General features: G+C 46.9%; 1 protein-coding gene across 1 annotated transcript; it reads right to left on the reverse strand.

Annotated features, from left to right (window-relative positions):
- Positions 1–15776: 15776 nt before the first annotated feature.
- LOC114670079 (uncharacterized) lies at positions 15777–17360 on the reverse strand. Its single transcript, XM_028827038.2, has 2 exons — positions 16962–17360; positions 15777–15974 (listed from the first exon to the last, which is right to left on the reverse strand). The coding sequence occupies exons 1-2, from the start codon at positions 17214–17216 to the stop codon at positions 15792–15794; spliced, it is 438 nt and encodes a 145-aa protein (XP_028682871.2). The 5' UTR covers positions 17217–17360; the 3' UTR covers positions 15777–15791.
- Between the last annotated feature and the right edge of the window lie 234 nt (positions 17361–17594).

The following is a 17594-nucleotide window of genomic DNA, read 5'->3' on the forward strand; positions in this document are numbered from 1 at the left end:
GGGCATTAGGACAAATACCTAATGCATGTGGTGCTTAAAACCTAGATGATGGGTTGATAGGTGCAGTAAACCAGCATGGCACATGTATACCTATGTAGCAAACCTGCATGTTCTACACATGTATCCCAGAACTTAAAGTAAAATAAATAAATAGATAGCACAAAAAACAATACCTAACAATCCCAAATGTGTATGTGCCTAATAAGAAAACTTCAAACTATATAAAGCAAAATTTGACAACCAGAGAGAAAAGCAGACAAACCACAGTCATGGTAGCAGAGTTTAACTCTTGCACCTCAGGAACTGATAGAACGAGTACACGCACACACAATGACTAAGGATATAGAAGTTTGGGCAGCACTTTTAAGCAACTTGGCCTAATCGACATCTATAGAACACAATAACCAATAACTGCATATTATACATTATTTTTAAGTGTGCAAGAAATATTAAACAGGATAAGTCATATCCTGAAACAAAAAGAAAATTTTCAATAAATCTCTAAGGATTGAAATAATAATATATAATGTGTTGTCTGAATACAATGAAATTAAGCATCAATTATAAAAGATACTCCAACATTTGGAAATTAAACAATAATGCATTATCAAATAATGAATCACCGGGAAATTAAAAAATATTTAAATGGAATGATTATAAAAACCAAACTAATAAAATGTATGAGATGCAGCTAGTTTTAAATGCCTGTACGAGAAAAGTAAGAGATGTTAAAAAATAGGTTCTGTCTTAAGAAGCTAAAAAAACCATTCCACAATGTACACATATTCTGAAGCATCTTGTTGCATGCCATAAGTAGATATCATTTTTATTTGTCAATTACAAAGAAAATAAATTGTGGCCGGGCGCGGTGGCTCACGCCTGTAATCCCAGCACTTTGGGAGGCCGAGACGGGCGGATCACGAGGTCAGGAGATCGAGACCATCCTGGCTAACACGGTGAAACCTCGTCTCTACTAAAATTGCAAAAAATTAGCCGGGCATGGCGGTGGGCGCCTGTAGTCCCAGCTACTCGGGAGGCTGAGGCAGGAGAATGGTGTGAACCTGGGAGGCGGAGCTTGCAGTGAGCCGAGATCGCGCCACTGCACTCCAGCCTGGGCGACAGAGCAAGATTCTGTTTCAAAAAAAAAAAAAAAAAAGAAAAAAGAAAAAAAGAAAATAAATTGTAAAAAATAAATTTAAAAAATAAATTACATACCTTAAAAATCACTATTATAAGCCAATGTAGCAGAGATGGGAAGTTATGTTCATGGGAGAAGAGAGTAAAGATGAGCTATAAAAAGTTAAAAAAAAATAAGGCCAGGCACGGTGACTCACGCTTGTCACCCGAACACTTTGGGAGGCTGAGGTGGGAGGATTGCTTGAGCCCAGAAGTCTAAGACCAGCCTAGGCAATATAGTGAGACCCAACCTCTACAAAAAATAAGGATAAAAAAATTTAGCCAGGCGTGGTGGCATGCACCTGTGGTCCCAGCTACTCGGGAGGCTGAGGCGGGAGGATCCCTTGAGACTGGAAGGTTGAGGCTGCAGTGAACCATGATTGGACCACTGCACTCCAGCTTGGGCAACAGTGAGATCCTGTCTAAAAGATCAGGAAACTCAACAAAGCAAACCACTGATCCTTTAAAAAGTCATTAACATGTATAATGCCCTGGGATTACAGAATAAGGAGAAAGAGGAATGAGAATATGAGAAAGGAAGAAGAGGTGATCACTACAGAGCCTAAAGATACTTAACAGAGGCTGGGCGCAGGGGCTCATGCCTGTAATCCTAGCATTTGGGAGGCAAAGGCTGGTGGATCACAAGGTCAAGAGACTGAGACCATCCTGGCCAACATAATGAAACCCCGTCTCTAAAACTACAAAAATTAGGAGAATCACTTGAACCTGGGCTGGGAGGCAGAGGTTGCAGTGAGCCGAGATCGCGCCACTGCACTCCAGCCTGGCAACAGAGTGAGACTGTATCTCAAAAAAAAAAAAAAAAAGATACTTAAAAGATTAAGATATTGTGAAAATGTACCAGTACATTACATTTGTAACTCAAATTAAACGGAGAAACTATTTGAAAAATATAATTTATCTATAAAAGAAACTGAATTTGTAATTTACAACTCCTTCCCAAAGAAAACTGAAGGTACTGAGACAACTGAAAATTTGTACGAGAACAATAAACCTGGACCCTTACATAAATAACTCAGACTGCATCAGAGGCCTCAATGTAGGAGCTAACACTGTAAAATTTCTAGAGGTAAACACAGGGGAAAATCTCTATGACCTCCAGTTAGGCCAAGAGTTATTATCACGTGTGACACCAAAAACACGAACCAGACATAAAATTCATTCGTTGGTCTTCACTAAAGTTAAAAACTTTGGCGCTCAAAAATATACAGTTACGAAAACAGACAAGGGGAAAGATTGGAAATCGTATTTCTGGTGTAGGACTTATACCCAGAACATATAGGACTCTTGGCCGGGCAGATCGCTTGAGCTCAGGAGTTCAAGACCAGCCTGGCAACACAGTGATAACTCTACACACATTTTGCATGGTGTGGTGGTATGTGCCTGTAGTTTGGGAGGCTGAGGTTAGAGGATCACCTGAGCCCAGGAGGTCAAGGCTACAGTGAGTCAGGATTGCACCACCGCACTCCAGCCTGGATAACAGAGTGAGACACTGTCTAAAAAATTAAAAAATGAGGCCAAGGTGGGCAGATCACAAGGTCAGGAGATCAAGACCATCCTGACCAACATGGTAAAACCCCGTCTCTGCTAAAAATACAAAAATTAGCTGGGCGTGGTGGCGCGTACCTGTAGTTCCGGCTACTCGGGAGGCTGCAGCAGGAGAATCGCTTAAACCCGGGAGGCAAAGGTTGCAGTGAGGTGAAATCACACCAAGGCACTCCAGCCTGCGAGACTCTGTCTCAAAAAAAAAAAGGGGGGGGGATGCTGGGCGCAATGGCTCACGCCTGTAATCCCAGCACTTTGGGAGGCCAAGGCAGGCAGATCACAAGGTCAGGAGTTCAAGACCAGCCTGGCCAATACGGTGAAACCCAGTCTCTACTTAAATACAAAAATTAGCCAGGCGTGGTGGCGGGTGCCTGTAGTCCTAGCTACTTGGGAGGCTGAGACAGGAGAATCACTTTAACCCGGGAGGCAGAGGTTGCAGTGAGTCAAGATCACGCCACTGCACTCCAGCCTGGACGACAGAGGGAAACTATGTCTCAAAAAAAAAAAAAAAATAATAAGAGAGAGAGAGAGAGAGATAGAAAGAAAACAACCTAATAAAAAGGTAGGTAAAAGACTTGAAAAGCTAGGTTTGGTGGCTCATGCTTATAATCCCAGCACTTTGGGAGGCCAAGGCGGGCAGATCACTTGAGGTCAGGAGTTCGAGACGAGCCTGGCCAACATAGGAAAACCCGTCTCTACTAAAAATACACAAATTAACCAGGCGTGGTGGTGCGCGCCTGTAATCCCAGCTACTTGGGAGGCTGAGGCAGGAGAATTGCTTGAACCTGGGAGGCGGAGGTTGCAGTGAGCCAAGATCGTGCCACTGTACTCCAGCCTGGGCAACAGAGCGAGACCTTGTCTCAAGAAAAAAAAGGAAAGAAGAACATTTCACCAAATAAGACATACAAATGGCTACATGGCTAATACACATGTAAAATGTGATAAACATTATGAGTTACTGGACAAATAAAATTTTTAAAATTGCTTTTAGTTTATTTTTTCTTCTTCCTGCCCACTGTTGCTACCTCTGAAAAAGTAAATAAAAATTTAAACCTCCATGAGATACAACTACACACTTATTAGGATTGCCATAATTAAAAAAAAAAAAACAGACACTGCCAAGGGTTGGATGTGGCAGAACTGGAGTTCATATTTTGCTAAAGTGATGCAGCTAATTTGTTTTTTGTTTTGTTTTGTTTTGAGATGGAGTTTCCCTCTTCTCACCCAGGCTGGAGTGCAGTGGCGTGATCTTGGTTCACTGCAACCTCCGCGTCCTGGGTTAAAGCAATTCTCCTGCCTCAGCCTCCCAGGTAGCTGGGATTACAGGCGCTCGTCATCACACTCAGCTAATTTTTGTATTTTTAGTAGAGACGGGTTTCACCACGTTGGCCAGGCTGGTCTCGAAATCCTGACTTCAGGTGATCCGCCCACCTCGGCCTCCCAAAGTGCTAAGATTACAGGCTTGAGCCACCACGTCCGGCCATGATACAGCCACATTGGAAAACAGTTAATTTATTTTAAATTTAAGCATAATCTTACCAGATGACCCAGTAATTTCACTACCAGGAATCTACCCAAGAAAAATAAAATACGTGCCTCAAAGATATGTGCATGATTATTCATAGCAGCATGATTTCATAGCCCTATACTGTAGACAGTCCAAATGTCCATCGTCTGGTGAACAGATAAACAAATAGTATATCCTTACAATAGAATAGTATTCAGCAATAAAAAGGAATGAAATACTGATGACTTCTACTACATGGATGGACCTCAAAATTATTCTACATAAAGCCAGATGAAAAGACGACATATTGCCTGACTCTATTTACCTAAAGTGTGCACCCCATTGTCCAGGCAAATGTGTAGAGGCCGTGCTCCCCTAGGGCTGGGGTGAGAGCGGAATGGACTGCAGACAGCTGTGGGAATGCAGGGGCTGAGGGATTCATCCTAAAGTGGGAGTGTGGGGATGGTATAAATTTACTGCACATTGAATAAAAATCTTGGTATTTTGTCTTCACAATGGCTTGTGGCCAAGGGTTTCCCCCCCCCCTTCCTTTTGTCATCTCTATTGAGGCATAATTTACATAATATAAAACTGATCTATTGCACCTTAGATGGATTTTTTTGTGTTTTTGTGTTTGTTTGTTTTGGTTTGGTTTTTTGAGACAGAGTCTCACTCTGTTGCCCAGGCTGGAGTGCAGGGGCCGGATCTCGGCTCACTGCAAGTTCTGCTTCCTGGGTTTACACCATTATCCTGCCTCAGCCTCCCAAGTAGCTGGGACTACAGGTGCCCGCCACCTCACTGGCTAGTTTTTTTGTATTTTTTTAGTAGAGACGTGGTTTCACCACGTTAGCCAGGATGGTCCCGATCTCCTGACCTCGCCATCTGCCCATCTCGGCCTCCCAAAGTGCTGGGACTACAGGCTTGAGCCACCGCGCCCGGCCTTTTTTTTTTTTTTTTTTTTGAGATGGAGTCTCACATTGTCGCCCTGGCTGGAGTGTAATGGCACGATCTAGGCTCACTGCAACCTCCACCTCCCAGGTTCAAGCGATTCTCCTGCCTCAGCAGTAGCTGGGATTACAGGTGCCTGCCACCACACCCAGCTAATTTTTCGTACTTTTAGTAGAGATGGGGTTTCACTATCTTGGCCAGGCTGGTCTCAAACTTCTGAACTCAAGCCATCTGTACACCTCAGCCTCCCAAAGTGCTGGGATTACAGGTGTAAGCCACCATGCCTGGCCCTTAGATGGAATTTTTAAAGAGGTTACAGACCAGAGAGTGAGTTAAGTGGCTCTGTTTACAGAAGGCACATGTTGGCCTGGGACTAGTTTGGGGACCCTCTGGGGAGTTGGCCTTGGGTCATCTGAGACATTGTCCCAGCAGGCTATGTGGAGGGTGACGTGACTCCAGTTGGCTAGTCTCAATGTAATTCTACATAACCACCCCAAAGTTAGTAACATGAACGCCAAGCATTTATCTCTCACTCTGCAGGTGGGCTGGGATTGGCTGGGCTTGGCTGGGCTTGGTCAGCCTTGGCTCTGGGCCACAGATGCAGCTCACATCTATTCCATGGATGTCTCATTCTTCTGGGACAAGCAGGTCGCCATGTGCCTCCCATGAACATGCAAAGGTACAAGAGGGTAGCTGTCGGAGGGCATACAGGGCCCACCTTGCTGGCATCCCCCCAACATCCCTTTGACCAGTCGGGCCTCACCATGTTCCATCCCACTCTCCAGTTGGGCCTCTCTGCTCCCTCCCACCTGACATCCCATTGGCCAAACAAACCACACGACAAGCCAGTCCCAGGACGGTGAGGTGCACTGCACCCACCCCAAGGCCATGGCAGGGTATGGAGATGTCATTTATTGTAAGATGGACAGATAAGGTGGACCAATAATTTACAGATTCCAGCAGAGGGTGAGGACAGCCAGATGCTCCAGGACTGTAAGAAATCACAATGGCGGCAAGGACTTGGCCTTCCTGGGGACAGGGAGCCCTATTTCCAAATATAGTCACACTCTGAGGAGCCAGGGGTTAGAACATCAAGTCTGCCCTTGACTCCACACAAGCCAGGCTCCTCCAGGCCCTCTGCTCCACCAGGCTTCAACATGGCCCACGAAGGACTGAACAGACGCCAACTTCATTTCTAAGAACTCCAGGCTGCATCCCTAGGGTGACCTAGTCCCTCAAATGCCTGCCTGAGAAATCTTAAGCTGCCAAAAGGATCTCTTGTTGGCTCCAGCAACCCCTGAGAATACGGCCCTATGCCCCAGCCTCTGCAGGGGTGGGGCCTCACTTCCATAACCGCAGTCAACAAACCTATTATAGACAGGTCTCCTGTGGACCCACCCACTTCCCACTCTAAGTTTTCACCTCCCCGGCTCTCCTGAGCCCCAGCGGACCCCCACCCCTCCCTGTCCCTTTAAAACCCCCCGTCACTGCTGTGCAGATTCAAGCTGAGTCAGGTCATGCTGGACTCTTCTCCCTTGCCACAGCTATGACTCATCACAATCTGCCCTCACCACTGTGGCGACGGGCTGTGTTTACCTTTAATCAGCATGAAAGCGGAGGACACGTTCGGCAATAGCACCCACCTTGCACACCCCCCACCATCCCCTACCTGCCCCCTCCCCAGCCTGGATTGTGGGACGTTCCTGGAATTTTTTCTGGTTTTAGAATTTTATAATTCACACATGCAATGTGCCATCTAGTTTTTCTTGGCTTTATAAACCTCGTAAAAATGTGCCATACTGTATGAGGTCTCCCACTTTTTTTTTTCTGGAAAGAGCTGTTTCTAAGACTTTTTCTCATTGTTGCGAGCAACTATTGTTCATTCATTTTGAGGTTGTGATATGCTTCCTTGTTTGGCTTCACTGTGATGTATTTGTGCTTTCTCTTGTCCTGGCCTTTCCAGTGCTTTTGCTTAAATGCATGATCCTGCAGGGCACATTTTGGCACCTGTGTCCTGGCGCATGCCTCCATCTGTTTCTCTACCGAAGAGTCCAAAGGGGGAATTGTGGGGCTGTTGCACTTGAGAATTCAACCCTGCACAGGAGTCCCCAGATGCTCCCAAGATACTGACAAACGCCCTCTCACGGCAGCGGGTTCCGTGGGCTTCACCAGCTCACCAACACACGGCAGCTGCTTTGCTGGTGCCAGCTGAGTGAGTGTTAAGACTCATTCATCTGAAATACAATCTTGGATCAAATTGCATTTCTCTGACAGCTAGTAAAGTGAAACATCTTTTATATTTTTATTGGCCATTTATTTCTCCTCTACTGTGAGCTATTGGTTTATATCTTTTTATCTATTACTGTAAATGTGTATCTATATTTTCCCTATTGAATCACAGGAATGCTATCTTTATCGGATTATAGATTTTGGAACTGATCTTCACTGGATATAAGAATCGCCAATACCTTCTCTCAGTTTTTGGCTGACTTAATTTTCTTTGTGGTATCTTTCTGATGAACAGGAGTATTTCTAGTATAGTGAATTTATCAATATTTATTTTTATGGTATTTTTATATCTTGTTTAAGAAATCCTTTCTTAGCCTAAGAACAAAGTAAAATTCCCTGACATTTTCTCCTAAGGATGTGTATAAACTCTTGCATAGCATACCTGTGGGAAACTACACAGGTAATGGGCATGCATCTCAACCAAATTTCACAATGGAAACATGCCAGTGTAACTACCAGCACAGGAAGTAAAATGTTGCCAGCATCTGAGAAGCCCTGGAATTACTAAGCCCTTCCCAGGACCATACCACCCAGCAGGGGGAGGCGGCACCCTGATCGGGAAGCCCTCCTGCCTGACATCCACTTGGGGTGATCTGCAGTGGCCACTGTTCTTCCTCCAGTGTCCTGGCATGGAGGTCGTGGTTCTCTCCTCTCTCCACGAACATGTGCATGTCTCAGCCCCATTCTCTTTGGCCCAGGGGCCGGTTTGGTTCATGCGTCCCTCTCCCGATCACATTTGATCACTTACTCAATCCCAGAGTGTTTTACGAAACCAAAAAGAACAGACACCTGGTTCTGTGTCTGTGAAATGCAGGCCCCTAAAACACAAAGCCCAGGGCAAGAGGGCGTCTCTTCCCTGGTCTGAGTGCTGCCCTGAGTGGGACTCGCCACCCTTTCATTCTGTGTACTGATTACATCCTGTCCTACTGCTTGTCCTTCCTGAAATAATGACTTTTTCAGTTGCTTAGTTTTCGTTCAACCTCTTGGGAATTCTTCCTCCCCCTTACAATAGACTTACCATGTAATTTTCCACCAAATCAATTTCTCCTTGCACAATGCATTCTGGGTCCAAAACCTGGCTCAAGTCTGGAAATGGGCCAGGAATCATGATTATTACTGGGGCGCTTGCCCTTGGCTTCCTGGTCACTCATCCTTGATCTCTCTTAACTGTATGGACTGAATAGGGCCATCACTGGCTGGCTTAAGACTCCATCCCTAGCGTTCTCACTGGCCTAGGCCAACACCAATGTTCACACACTGTTGCCCACCCTGGCACCTCATCAATGTATTTCCTCCAATAGATAGTTCCTTTCCAAGAGATGTGCTGATCTAATTGTGGTAGACAGAATAATGGCCCTCACAGATGTCAATGTCTGAATCCCCAAAACCTGTCTATATGTTAGGTACATGAATTCAAGTTAAAGAATTAAGATAGAAGGTGGGGTGCATGGGGATTAGAGGCTTACAGGCAATGAAATTGGCTTGGGATGGGGTGATGGATGAAGATAAACCATTTTGCACCCAAGTCTCAAGACCACTGTCTAAGTCCATTTTCTGTTGCTATAAAGAATACCTGAGACTGGGTTATGCTTTATACAGGAAAGATGTTTACTTCACTCACAGTTTTGAAGGCTGGGAAGCCCAAGAGCACGGCAACAGCTTCTGGTGGTGCTTTTGTCCTGCATCATGACACGGAAGGAAAGTGGAAGAGGGAGTGGGACAAAACATGAGGGATGGCCTCATGTTATAATAACCCAACCTTGTGGAAATTAATGCTGTCCGGAGAGAGTGGGAACCCACTCACTCCCTCAAGAATTAGCCCAGTCCCTAAAGAGCAGCCTGAATCTCTTAATGGCCTAACCACACCTTAAAGACCCCACCTCCCAACACCCCCACACCTGGACCAAATTTCCAACAGATGAATTCCGGGGACCCACTCCAACCACAGCAGCTGGGAAAGTGGAGGCCAAGAGCTGGGGATGAGGCTGAGTCTCCCTGGGTACTGAGACAAGTTCACCACTTTGGCTCATCTGAGAAATCCGTTAATAATTCATCACACACCCCCTCCTGATGGGCCACAGAACACACCCCCAGCTTTTCCATGGCAGCCTGAAGGCTGCAGCTTGTCTTTCCACACCATTCCACATCTTCCCGGCACAATCCCAGTCCTGTTGTGCTCTCAGAAGACCTACATGAGGAAACAGAGGTCATCTTCACTTTGCAGTCTGAACTCTTTTCGAGGAAGAGCAATGTATTTCAGTTGTCACATTGTATATGATGATTGGTTTAGCAGGCACAGCACAGCAGAAATGGAATCAGCTGCCAGCAGCATTTTGAACATCTTCCAAAAAACAATTTTAGGCCATTTTGAAATCTGTAAACTTATATAGAAATGTGTATTGTCCTTACATTCAACTTTCTATAAAGTATATTTTACATTTAAAAAAAAAGACTGCCTTTCTTTTGATGATGTTGACAAAGAATCAAGTTCTGTCAAATACTTCAAGAGGTTTATTTCTGAGCTAAATACGAGTGACTATGGCCCAAGGCAGTCTCAAGAGACCCTGAGATGTGCCCAAGGGGGTTGGGTTGCAAGTTGGTTTTATACATTTTACGGGAACATAAGACATCAATCAGTGCATGTGAGGTATACATTGGTTTGGTCAGAAAGATAGGACGACTGAAAGTGGGATGGGGAGAGATGCAGGAGAGTAAGCTTACAGGTCATAAGTGGATTCAAAGATTTTCTGATTGACAATAGGTTGAAATAATTATTATCTAAAGACCTGGAATGAATCAACAGAAAGGAGTGTCTGGGTTAAGATAAAGGGTTGTGGAGACCAAGGTTCTCATTAGTAGATGAAGTCTCATTGGTGGCTACCATTAGAGACAATTGATGGTAAATTCTGACATTTCTGATATGGTTTGGCTGTGTTCCCACCCAAATCTTAAGTTGAACTCCCACGTGTTGTGGGAGGGACCCGGTGGGAGGTAATCAAACCATGGGAACAAGTCTTTCCCGTGCTGTTCTCATGACAGTGAATAAGTCTCATGAGAGCTGATGGTTTTAAAACGAGGAGTTCCCCAGCCAGGCGCACTGGTTCACATCTGTAACCCTAGCACTTTGGGAGGCCAAGGCAGGTGGATCACGAGGTCAGGAGATCAAGACCACCCTGGCTAACATGGTGAAACCCTGTCTCTACTAAAAAATATAAAAAATTAGCCAGGCGTGGTGGTGGGCACCTGTAGTCTCAGCAACTCGGGAGGCTGAAGCAGAATGGCTTGAACCCGGGAGACAGAGCTTGCAGTGAGCCGAGATCATGCCACTGCACTCCAGCCTGGATGACAGAGCGAGAGTCCGTCTCAAAAAAAAAAAAAAAAAAAAAAAGAGGAGTTCCCTGCACAAGTTCTTGCCTGCTGCCATCCAGGTAAGACGCAACTTGCTCCTCCTTGCCTTCCGCCATGATTGTGAGGCTTCCCCAGCCAGGTGGAACTGTAAGTCCAATGAAACCTCTTTCTTTTGTAAATCGCCCAGTCTTTGGTATGTCTTTTTTTTTTTTTTTTTTTTTTAGACAGAGTCTCGCTCTGTTGCTCCGGCTGGAGTGCAGTGGCACGACCTCGGCTCACTGCAAGCTCCGCCTCCCAGGTTCATGCCACTCTCCTGCCTCAGTCTCCCAAGTAGCTGGGACTACAGGTGTCTGCCACCACACCCGGCTATTTTTTTTGTATTTTTAGTAGAGATGGGATTTCACCGTGTTAGCCAGGATGGTCTCAATCTCCTGACCTCGTGATCCGCCTACCTTGGCTTCACAAAGTGCTGGGATTACAGGCATGAGCCACGGTACTCGGCTGGTATGTCTTTATTAGCAGCGTGAAAATGGACTAACACGGTTTCCTGTGTTGATCTTTAAAAGATGCTAGACTTTCAGTTCATCTCTTCAGGATTGGGAAGGCCTGGAAGGGTAAAGATCTAGTTATGTTACAGATTCTTTACAGATACAAATCTCTGCCCCACAGAACACAGCTTTGCAGGACCATTTCAAGTTATGGAAAAGAAACAAATTTGGGGGTAATTATCTTGCTTTCCTTCTTTATCTGCCATGTGATATCATGCCAGAGTCAGTTGGAGTTGGTATCTTATTGCTACAGTCTATTCTGTCAGTCTTAAGATCTCTTTTATTTTTATTTTTGAGACACAGTTTCACTCTGTCACCAGGCTGGAGTGCAGTAGTGCATTGTCGGCTCACTACAACCTCATCTGCTGGGTTCAAGTAATTCTTGTGCCTCAGACTCCCAAGTGGCAGGAATTATAGGTGCGCGCCCAGCTAATTTTTGTACTATTAGTAGTGATGGGGTTTCCCCTTGTTGGCCAGGCTAGTCTCGATCTCTTGACCTCAAGTGATCTGCCTGCCTTGGCCTCCCAAAGTGCTGGGATTACGGGCGTGAGCCACCTCACCCAGCCAAGATCTCTATTTTAATGTTAATGCTGGTGACTGCCTAACCCCCAAAAAGGAGAGTAGTATCATGAAGCATGCCCAATCCTTCACTGCTTGTAATGGTCTGACCTAGTTTTTCAGGTTTCTTTGGAATCCCCTTGACTGAGAAGACGGGTTCATTCAGTTGGTTGGGGGACTTAGAATTTTGTTTTTGGTTTACAATGTAGAAGAATATTAATTATTGGAAAAACATCACACATAATTTATGGCAGCTTCACAATAAGGTATTACATAAAAAACTAAAGCAGAGTAAAACTGTTTTATTTCCTGTTTTGGAAAATATTACTTTCTCCAGGCAAGATGGTATTGCAAGTTCAAGCTTAGAGACTGATACGGTTTGGCTATGTCTCCACTCAAATCTCATCTTGAATTCTCATGCGTTACGGGAAGGACCCAGCAGGAGGTAACTGAATCATGGGGGCAGGTCTTTCCCAGGCTGTTCTCGTGATAGTGAACACGTCTCACGAAATCTGATGGTTTTAAAAAGGTGAGTCCCCTGCACAAGCTCTCTCTCTTTTTGCCTGCTGCCCTCCATTTAAGATGTGACTTGCTCCTCCTTACCTTCCACTATGCTTGTGAGGCCTCCCCGGCCATGTGGAACTGTAAGTCCATTAAACCTCTTTTTCTTTCCAGTCTTGGGTATGTCTTTTTTTTTTTATTTATTTATTTTTTTTGAGACAGAGTCTCACTCTGCTGCCCAGGCTAGAGTGCAGTGGCCGGATCTCAGCTCACTGCAAGCTCCGCCTCCCGGGTTTACGCCATTCTCCTGCCTCAGCCTCCCGAGTAGCTGGGACTACAGGCGCCCGCCACGTCGCCCGGCTAGTTTTTTGTATTTTTTTAGTAGAGACGGGGTTTCACCGTGTTAGCCAGGATGGTCTCGATCTCCCGACCTCGTGATCCGCCCGTCTCGGCCTCCCAAAGTGCTGGGATTACAGGCTTGAGCCACCGCGCCCGGCCGGGTATGTCTTTATCAGCAGCATAAAAACAAACTAATACAGAGGCCCTCCCACAATTCTCCCCACCCATGGCTACAATAGGTAATTTTTATTTTTTTAATTTTTATTTTTAAAATTTTTTTGAGATGGAGTCTCGCTTTGTCACCCAGGCTGGAGTGCAGTGGCACGCTCTCGGCTCACTGCAACCTTTGCTTACCAGGTTCAAGCAATTCTCCTGCCTCAGCCTCCCGAGTACCTGGAACTACAGGTATGCACCACCATGCTCAGATAATTTTTGTATTTTTAGTGGAGACGGGGGTTTCGCCATGTTGGTCAGGCTGGTCCAAACACCTGACCTCAGGTGATCTGCCCGCCTCAGCCTCCCAAAGCACTGGGATTACAGGTGTGAGCCATCATCATGCTTGGCCTATGATAGATAATTTTTAAAAGACAAATTTAAAAACCAACAACAGTCCATAGACCAAAAATGAATCGGAAACACATAGCAGCTCACAGGACCCAGACTTTGGGCCTGTGGGGGCTCTGGTCCCAGAAACAGGGAAAGGTGCTTGGGAAGGCTGTCCCTGAAGAGTGAGGGGCAGAAAGTGCCTGAGAGGAGTGGAGAACAGCCAAGAGCATCGCTGAAAACCAGGGCTGGAGTAAGTCTCTTGCCTCTGTAACTGCCCTATGGGTTCACCTTGCCTGCTGCCTAGACAGAGCCAATTTATCAAGACAGGGGAATTGCAATGGAGAAGGAGTCACAGCAGAGCCGGCTGTGCAGGAGACTGGAGTTTTACTATTACTCAATCAGTCTCCCCGCACATTCTGGGATCAGAGTTTTAAAGCTAATTCGGAGGGTGGGGCTTTGGGACATGTGGTGTGCTGACTGGTCAGGTTGGAGATGGAATCATAGGGGGCTGAAGTGGTTTCCTTGCTGTTTTCTACTCCCGGGTGGGCGCCAGAACCGGTGGAGCCAGATTACGGGTCTGGGTGGTGTCAGCTGATCTATGGAGTGCTGGGTTTGCAAAATATCTCAAGCTCTGATCTAGGGTTTTACAATAATGTTATACCCAGGAGCAATTTGGGGAGGTTTAGACTCTTGGAGCCAGAGTCGCAGGACCCCTAACCTGTAATTTCTAATACTGTAGCTAATTTGTCAGTCTTGCAAAGACAGACGGGTCCCTGGGCAAGAAGCGGGTATTTTCGGGAAAGGGCTGTTACCCATTTTGTTTCAGAGTTCCTTCCCAACGTTAGTTCGGCCTACGCCCAGGAATGAACAAGGACAGCTTAAGTTAGAAGCAAGATGGAGTCGGTTAGGTCTGATCTCTTTCACTATCATAATTTCCTCAGTTATAATTTTCTAAGGCAGTTTCACTTCCATGAAAGGAATGTGGAAAAACATACAACTTCTGCAGCGATATCTGGGGATGGAGACGAGGACAGCCCTCGGCCCAGCCTCTTGCTGGCTCCAGGACTGGATCTACAGCTCCCAACAGGAAGGCCAGGCAAGCACCCAAGCATGACCCCAAAAGGCTGGACGGAGGCTCCTGCCAGAGCATGACACACAGTGAATACCCAGGGAAACAGAACATAACCCCCTTTGCAGAAGCCTGCAAGCCTAGATTTCAAAACACAGGACTCCAAGAAGACAGATAACAATATCAGGCATCAACTGGTAAATTCAGCCCAGAAAACAATAGAGCACAGTTTAAAATAAGTGTGTCTAGGCCAGGCAGTGGCTCAGGCCTGGCAGTGGCTCACGCCTGTAATCCTAGCACTTTGGGAGGCCGAGGCGGGTGGATGGCTTGAGCTCAGGAGTTCGAGACCAGCCTAGGCAACATGCTAAAACCCCGTCTCTACAAAAAATACAAAAATTAGCCCAGCATGGTGGCACATGCCTGCAGTCTCAGCTACTTGAGGGACTGAGGTGGGAGGATTGCTTGAATCTGGGAGGCAAAGGCTGCAGTGAGCCAAGATCACACCACTGCACTCCAGCCTGGGTGACAGACTGAGACCCTACCTCAAAAAATAAATAAAATAAATAAATAGATGTGCTTAGGATTCTCATGGTAGATAAAGAAAGAAAACAGCAATGAACATTAAAAACATTATAAAACAAAAACTGGAAGAAATAAGAACAAATGAACACAAAGAAAATTAGAAATATAGACCAATGCAGTTTCATTTAAAAACTCAATCGATGAAACAAACTAATTGGACGGACAGAGAGCTAGTAAACTGGAAGATCGTAAACCCAGAACACAGAGGCCAACATTGGGAAGCGCAGTTTGAGAGATGGACAAGACACTGAGTGGGTACTCCCTTTTAGGAGATCCCAGAACAAGAATTCCGTCAGGGTGCAGAGGTGCCACGGGAGGACAGATGGCCGGGAACCTTGCTATCTCAGGTGAGAAGAGACGGCCAGCGCCAGGCAGCACAGCCAAACCAACCCACACTCAGAAATACCACAGCAGAATTTCAGAACAAAGACATGAAAAGAGAAGACAGATTTCCTTCATGGAAGTGGCAATGCCACGGGCAGCAAACTTCTCGGCAGGGTAGCAGCAGTTGCTGCCCCAGAGGAAGGTCCTAAAACCACCACATGCCGCACCAGCTTTATAGCCACTCAATAATCAGATCAAAATGAACACTTATTTGTTCCTACGTTGGGAGGCTCACCCAAGAATGCTTGCCAAAAGGCTACCAATGGATGTGATCTGCCTGGGTAAAAACTGAGAACAGAAAAGGGCAAAACATTCTCGTACAAACAATTAACTACTGACTACAAAAATTAATTTAGCATGAAAAATGTGAAACAAAAACCTGAGGCAACAATACCAAGCAAGAGGGAACAGGCTCAAATTGTTGGTAAATGTTTTATTTGTGAAAAGAGATAGTGGAATGCTGAACCTTGTTAGAAACAGCATTGCGCTGAAATCTTCCACCCCTCTCGCTGCTGCTCACGGCACCACCCACGCCACTCCCCATTCTCTCCTTGCTCTGCCCGGGAGGTTGGCCTCCCCACGCTCCTGGGAAGGTACTGGTTGTGCCTTCAGCTTCCTGACTGGTACGATAGTTGGGTACGTACGAAAACGTTTTTTTTGAGACAGGGTCTCGCTCTGTCACCCAGGTTGACATTCAGTGGCACAATCATAGCTCACTGCAGCCTCAAAATCCTAGGTTCAAGCGATCCTCTTGCCTCAGCCTCCCACACAGCTGGAACTACAGGTGTGTGCCACCACACTTTTTTTTTTTTTTTTTTTTTAATTTTTTGTAGAGACTGGGTTGCCCAGTCTGGTCACAAACTCCTGGCCACAAGTGATCCTCCCACCGTGGCCTCCCAAAGTGCTGAGATTACAGGCATGAGCCATCGTGTCCGGCCTGAAAACATTTCTTATTGTGATCTTCACAAAAATAAAATGTAACTCCCCTAAGTGGGTAGTCGTTTCTCCATATATGTTGTTTCCTTAAAAAGGTGAAATCACGCCGGCCCCTAGTGGTTCACACCTGTAATCCCAGCACTTTGGGAGGCCCAGGCGAGCGGATCACGAGGTCAGGAGATCAAGACCAGCCTCGCCAACATGGTGAAACCTCGTCTCTACTAAAAATACAAAAATTAGCTGGGCGTGGTGGCAGGCACCTGTAGTCCCAGCTACTGGGGAGGCTGAGGCAGGAGAATTGCTTGAACCTGGGAGGCGGAGGTTGCAGTGAGCCGAGATCATGCTACTGCACTCCAGCCTAGGAGGCAGAGGAAGACTCCATCTCAAAAAAAAAAAAAGAAATTATGGCTGGCTCTAGCTAAACTGTCCGGGTTTCAAGAGTGTTTCTGGACGGGATGGAGGGTGCTACTTTTCATTAACAGCTGGATCCAGGAATGAAGGTGCACGGGACTACAGGGTTCCACATGACCACGAAGCACCTCCCCTTCCGCCCGTGTCATTTCATCTTCTCACAAATTCTCAAAACCCTTCCTCAGGACACTCACTGCGTTTCCTCGCCCCCCTCACTCCTCCGTCCACGGCAGGAGACTCAGCAGAGGAGCCTTACTTCTCCAAGTAGGACGGTCTGAGTCTGCGTTCCCCTGAGAGCAAGCCCTGAGGCAAGATTTGGGGACAAGCAGCTCACGTGGGAAGTGACTCCAGGAAGTCCCAGGAGAGAAGCTGGGAGTGAGCCCAGCGGGAAGGGCAGGCAGCGAGGGCGGCTCCAAAGGTGGTGCCTCAGCACCAATTCTTTTCTGCTCGGCTGTCCTCGAGCAGCCCCGCCCGCCCCGGGCCCTCCGGCTCCCCAGACAGCACTCAGCATCCCGCTGTCTTCCTTCCCCTCTGTGCCAGGCCGCTCGCCCCTCCAAACCCCCTGGGTCTCTACTTGCCCGTCGGTCACCGCCCCTCCGCCGCAGCTGGCGCGGAAAAACGGATGCTGCCGTTGGTCGCGTGCGTGCGCAGGCGCACCACACCCGTGCCCCCGCGCAGGCGCACCACAACCTCCCCCCCGCCGGCGCAAGCAAACCCTCCCCGCGCAGGCGCACCACACCCCGCCCCCGCAAACGGGCACAAACCGCCACAACAGGCACACCCCCGCGCGCAGGCGCAGCACACCCCTCGCGCAGGCGCACCAGGGACACACCCACGCTCGGGTTGGCGCCTGCGGGCTTCGGTACCGGCGTCTCCATGGCGACCGCGT

The sequence above is a fragment of the Macaca mulatta genome, chromosome 9 (assembly GCF_049350105.2).
Source record: "Macaca mulatta isolate MMU2019108-1 chromosome 9, T2T-MMU8v2.0, whole genome shotgun sequence".
NCBI classification, from domain to species: domain Eukaryota; kingdom Metazoa; phylum Chordata; class Mammalia; order Primates; family Cercopithecidae; genus Macaca; species Macaca mulatta.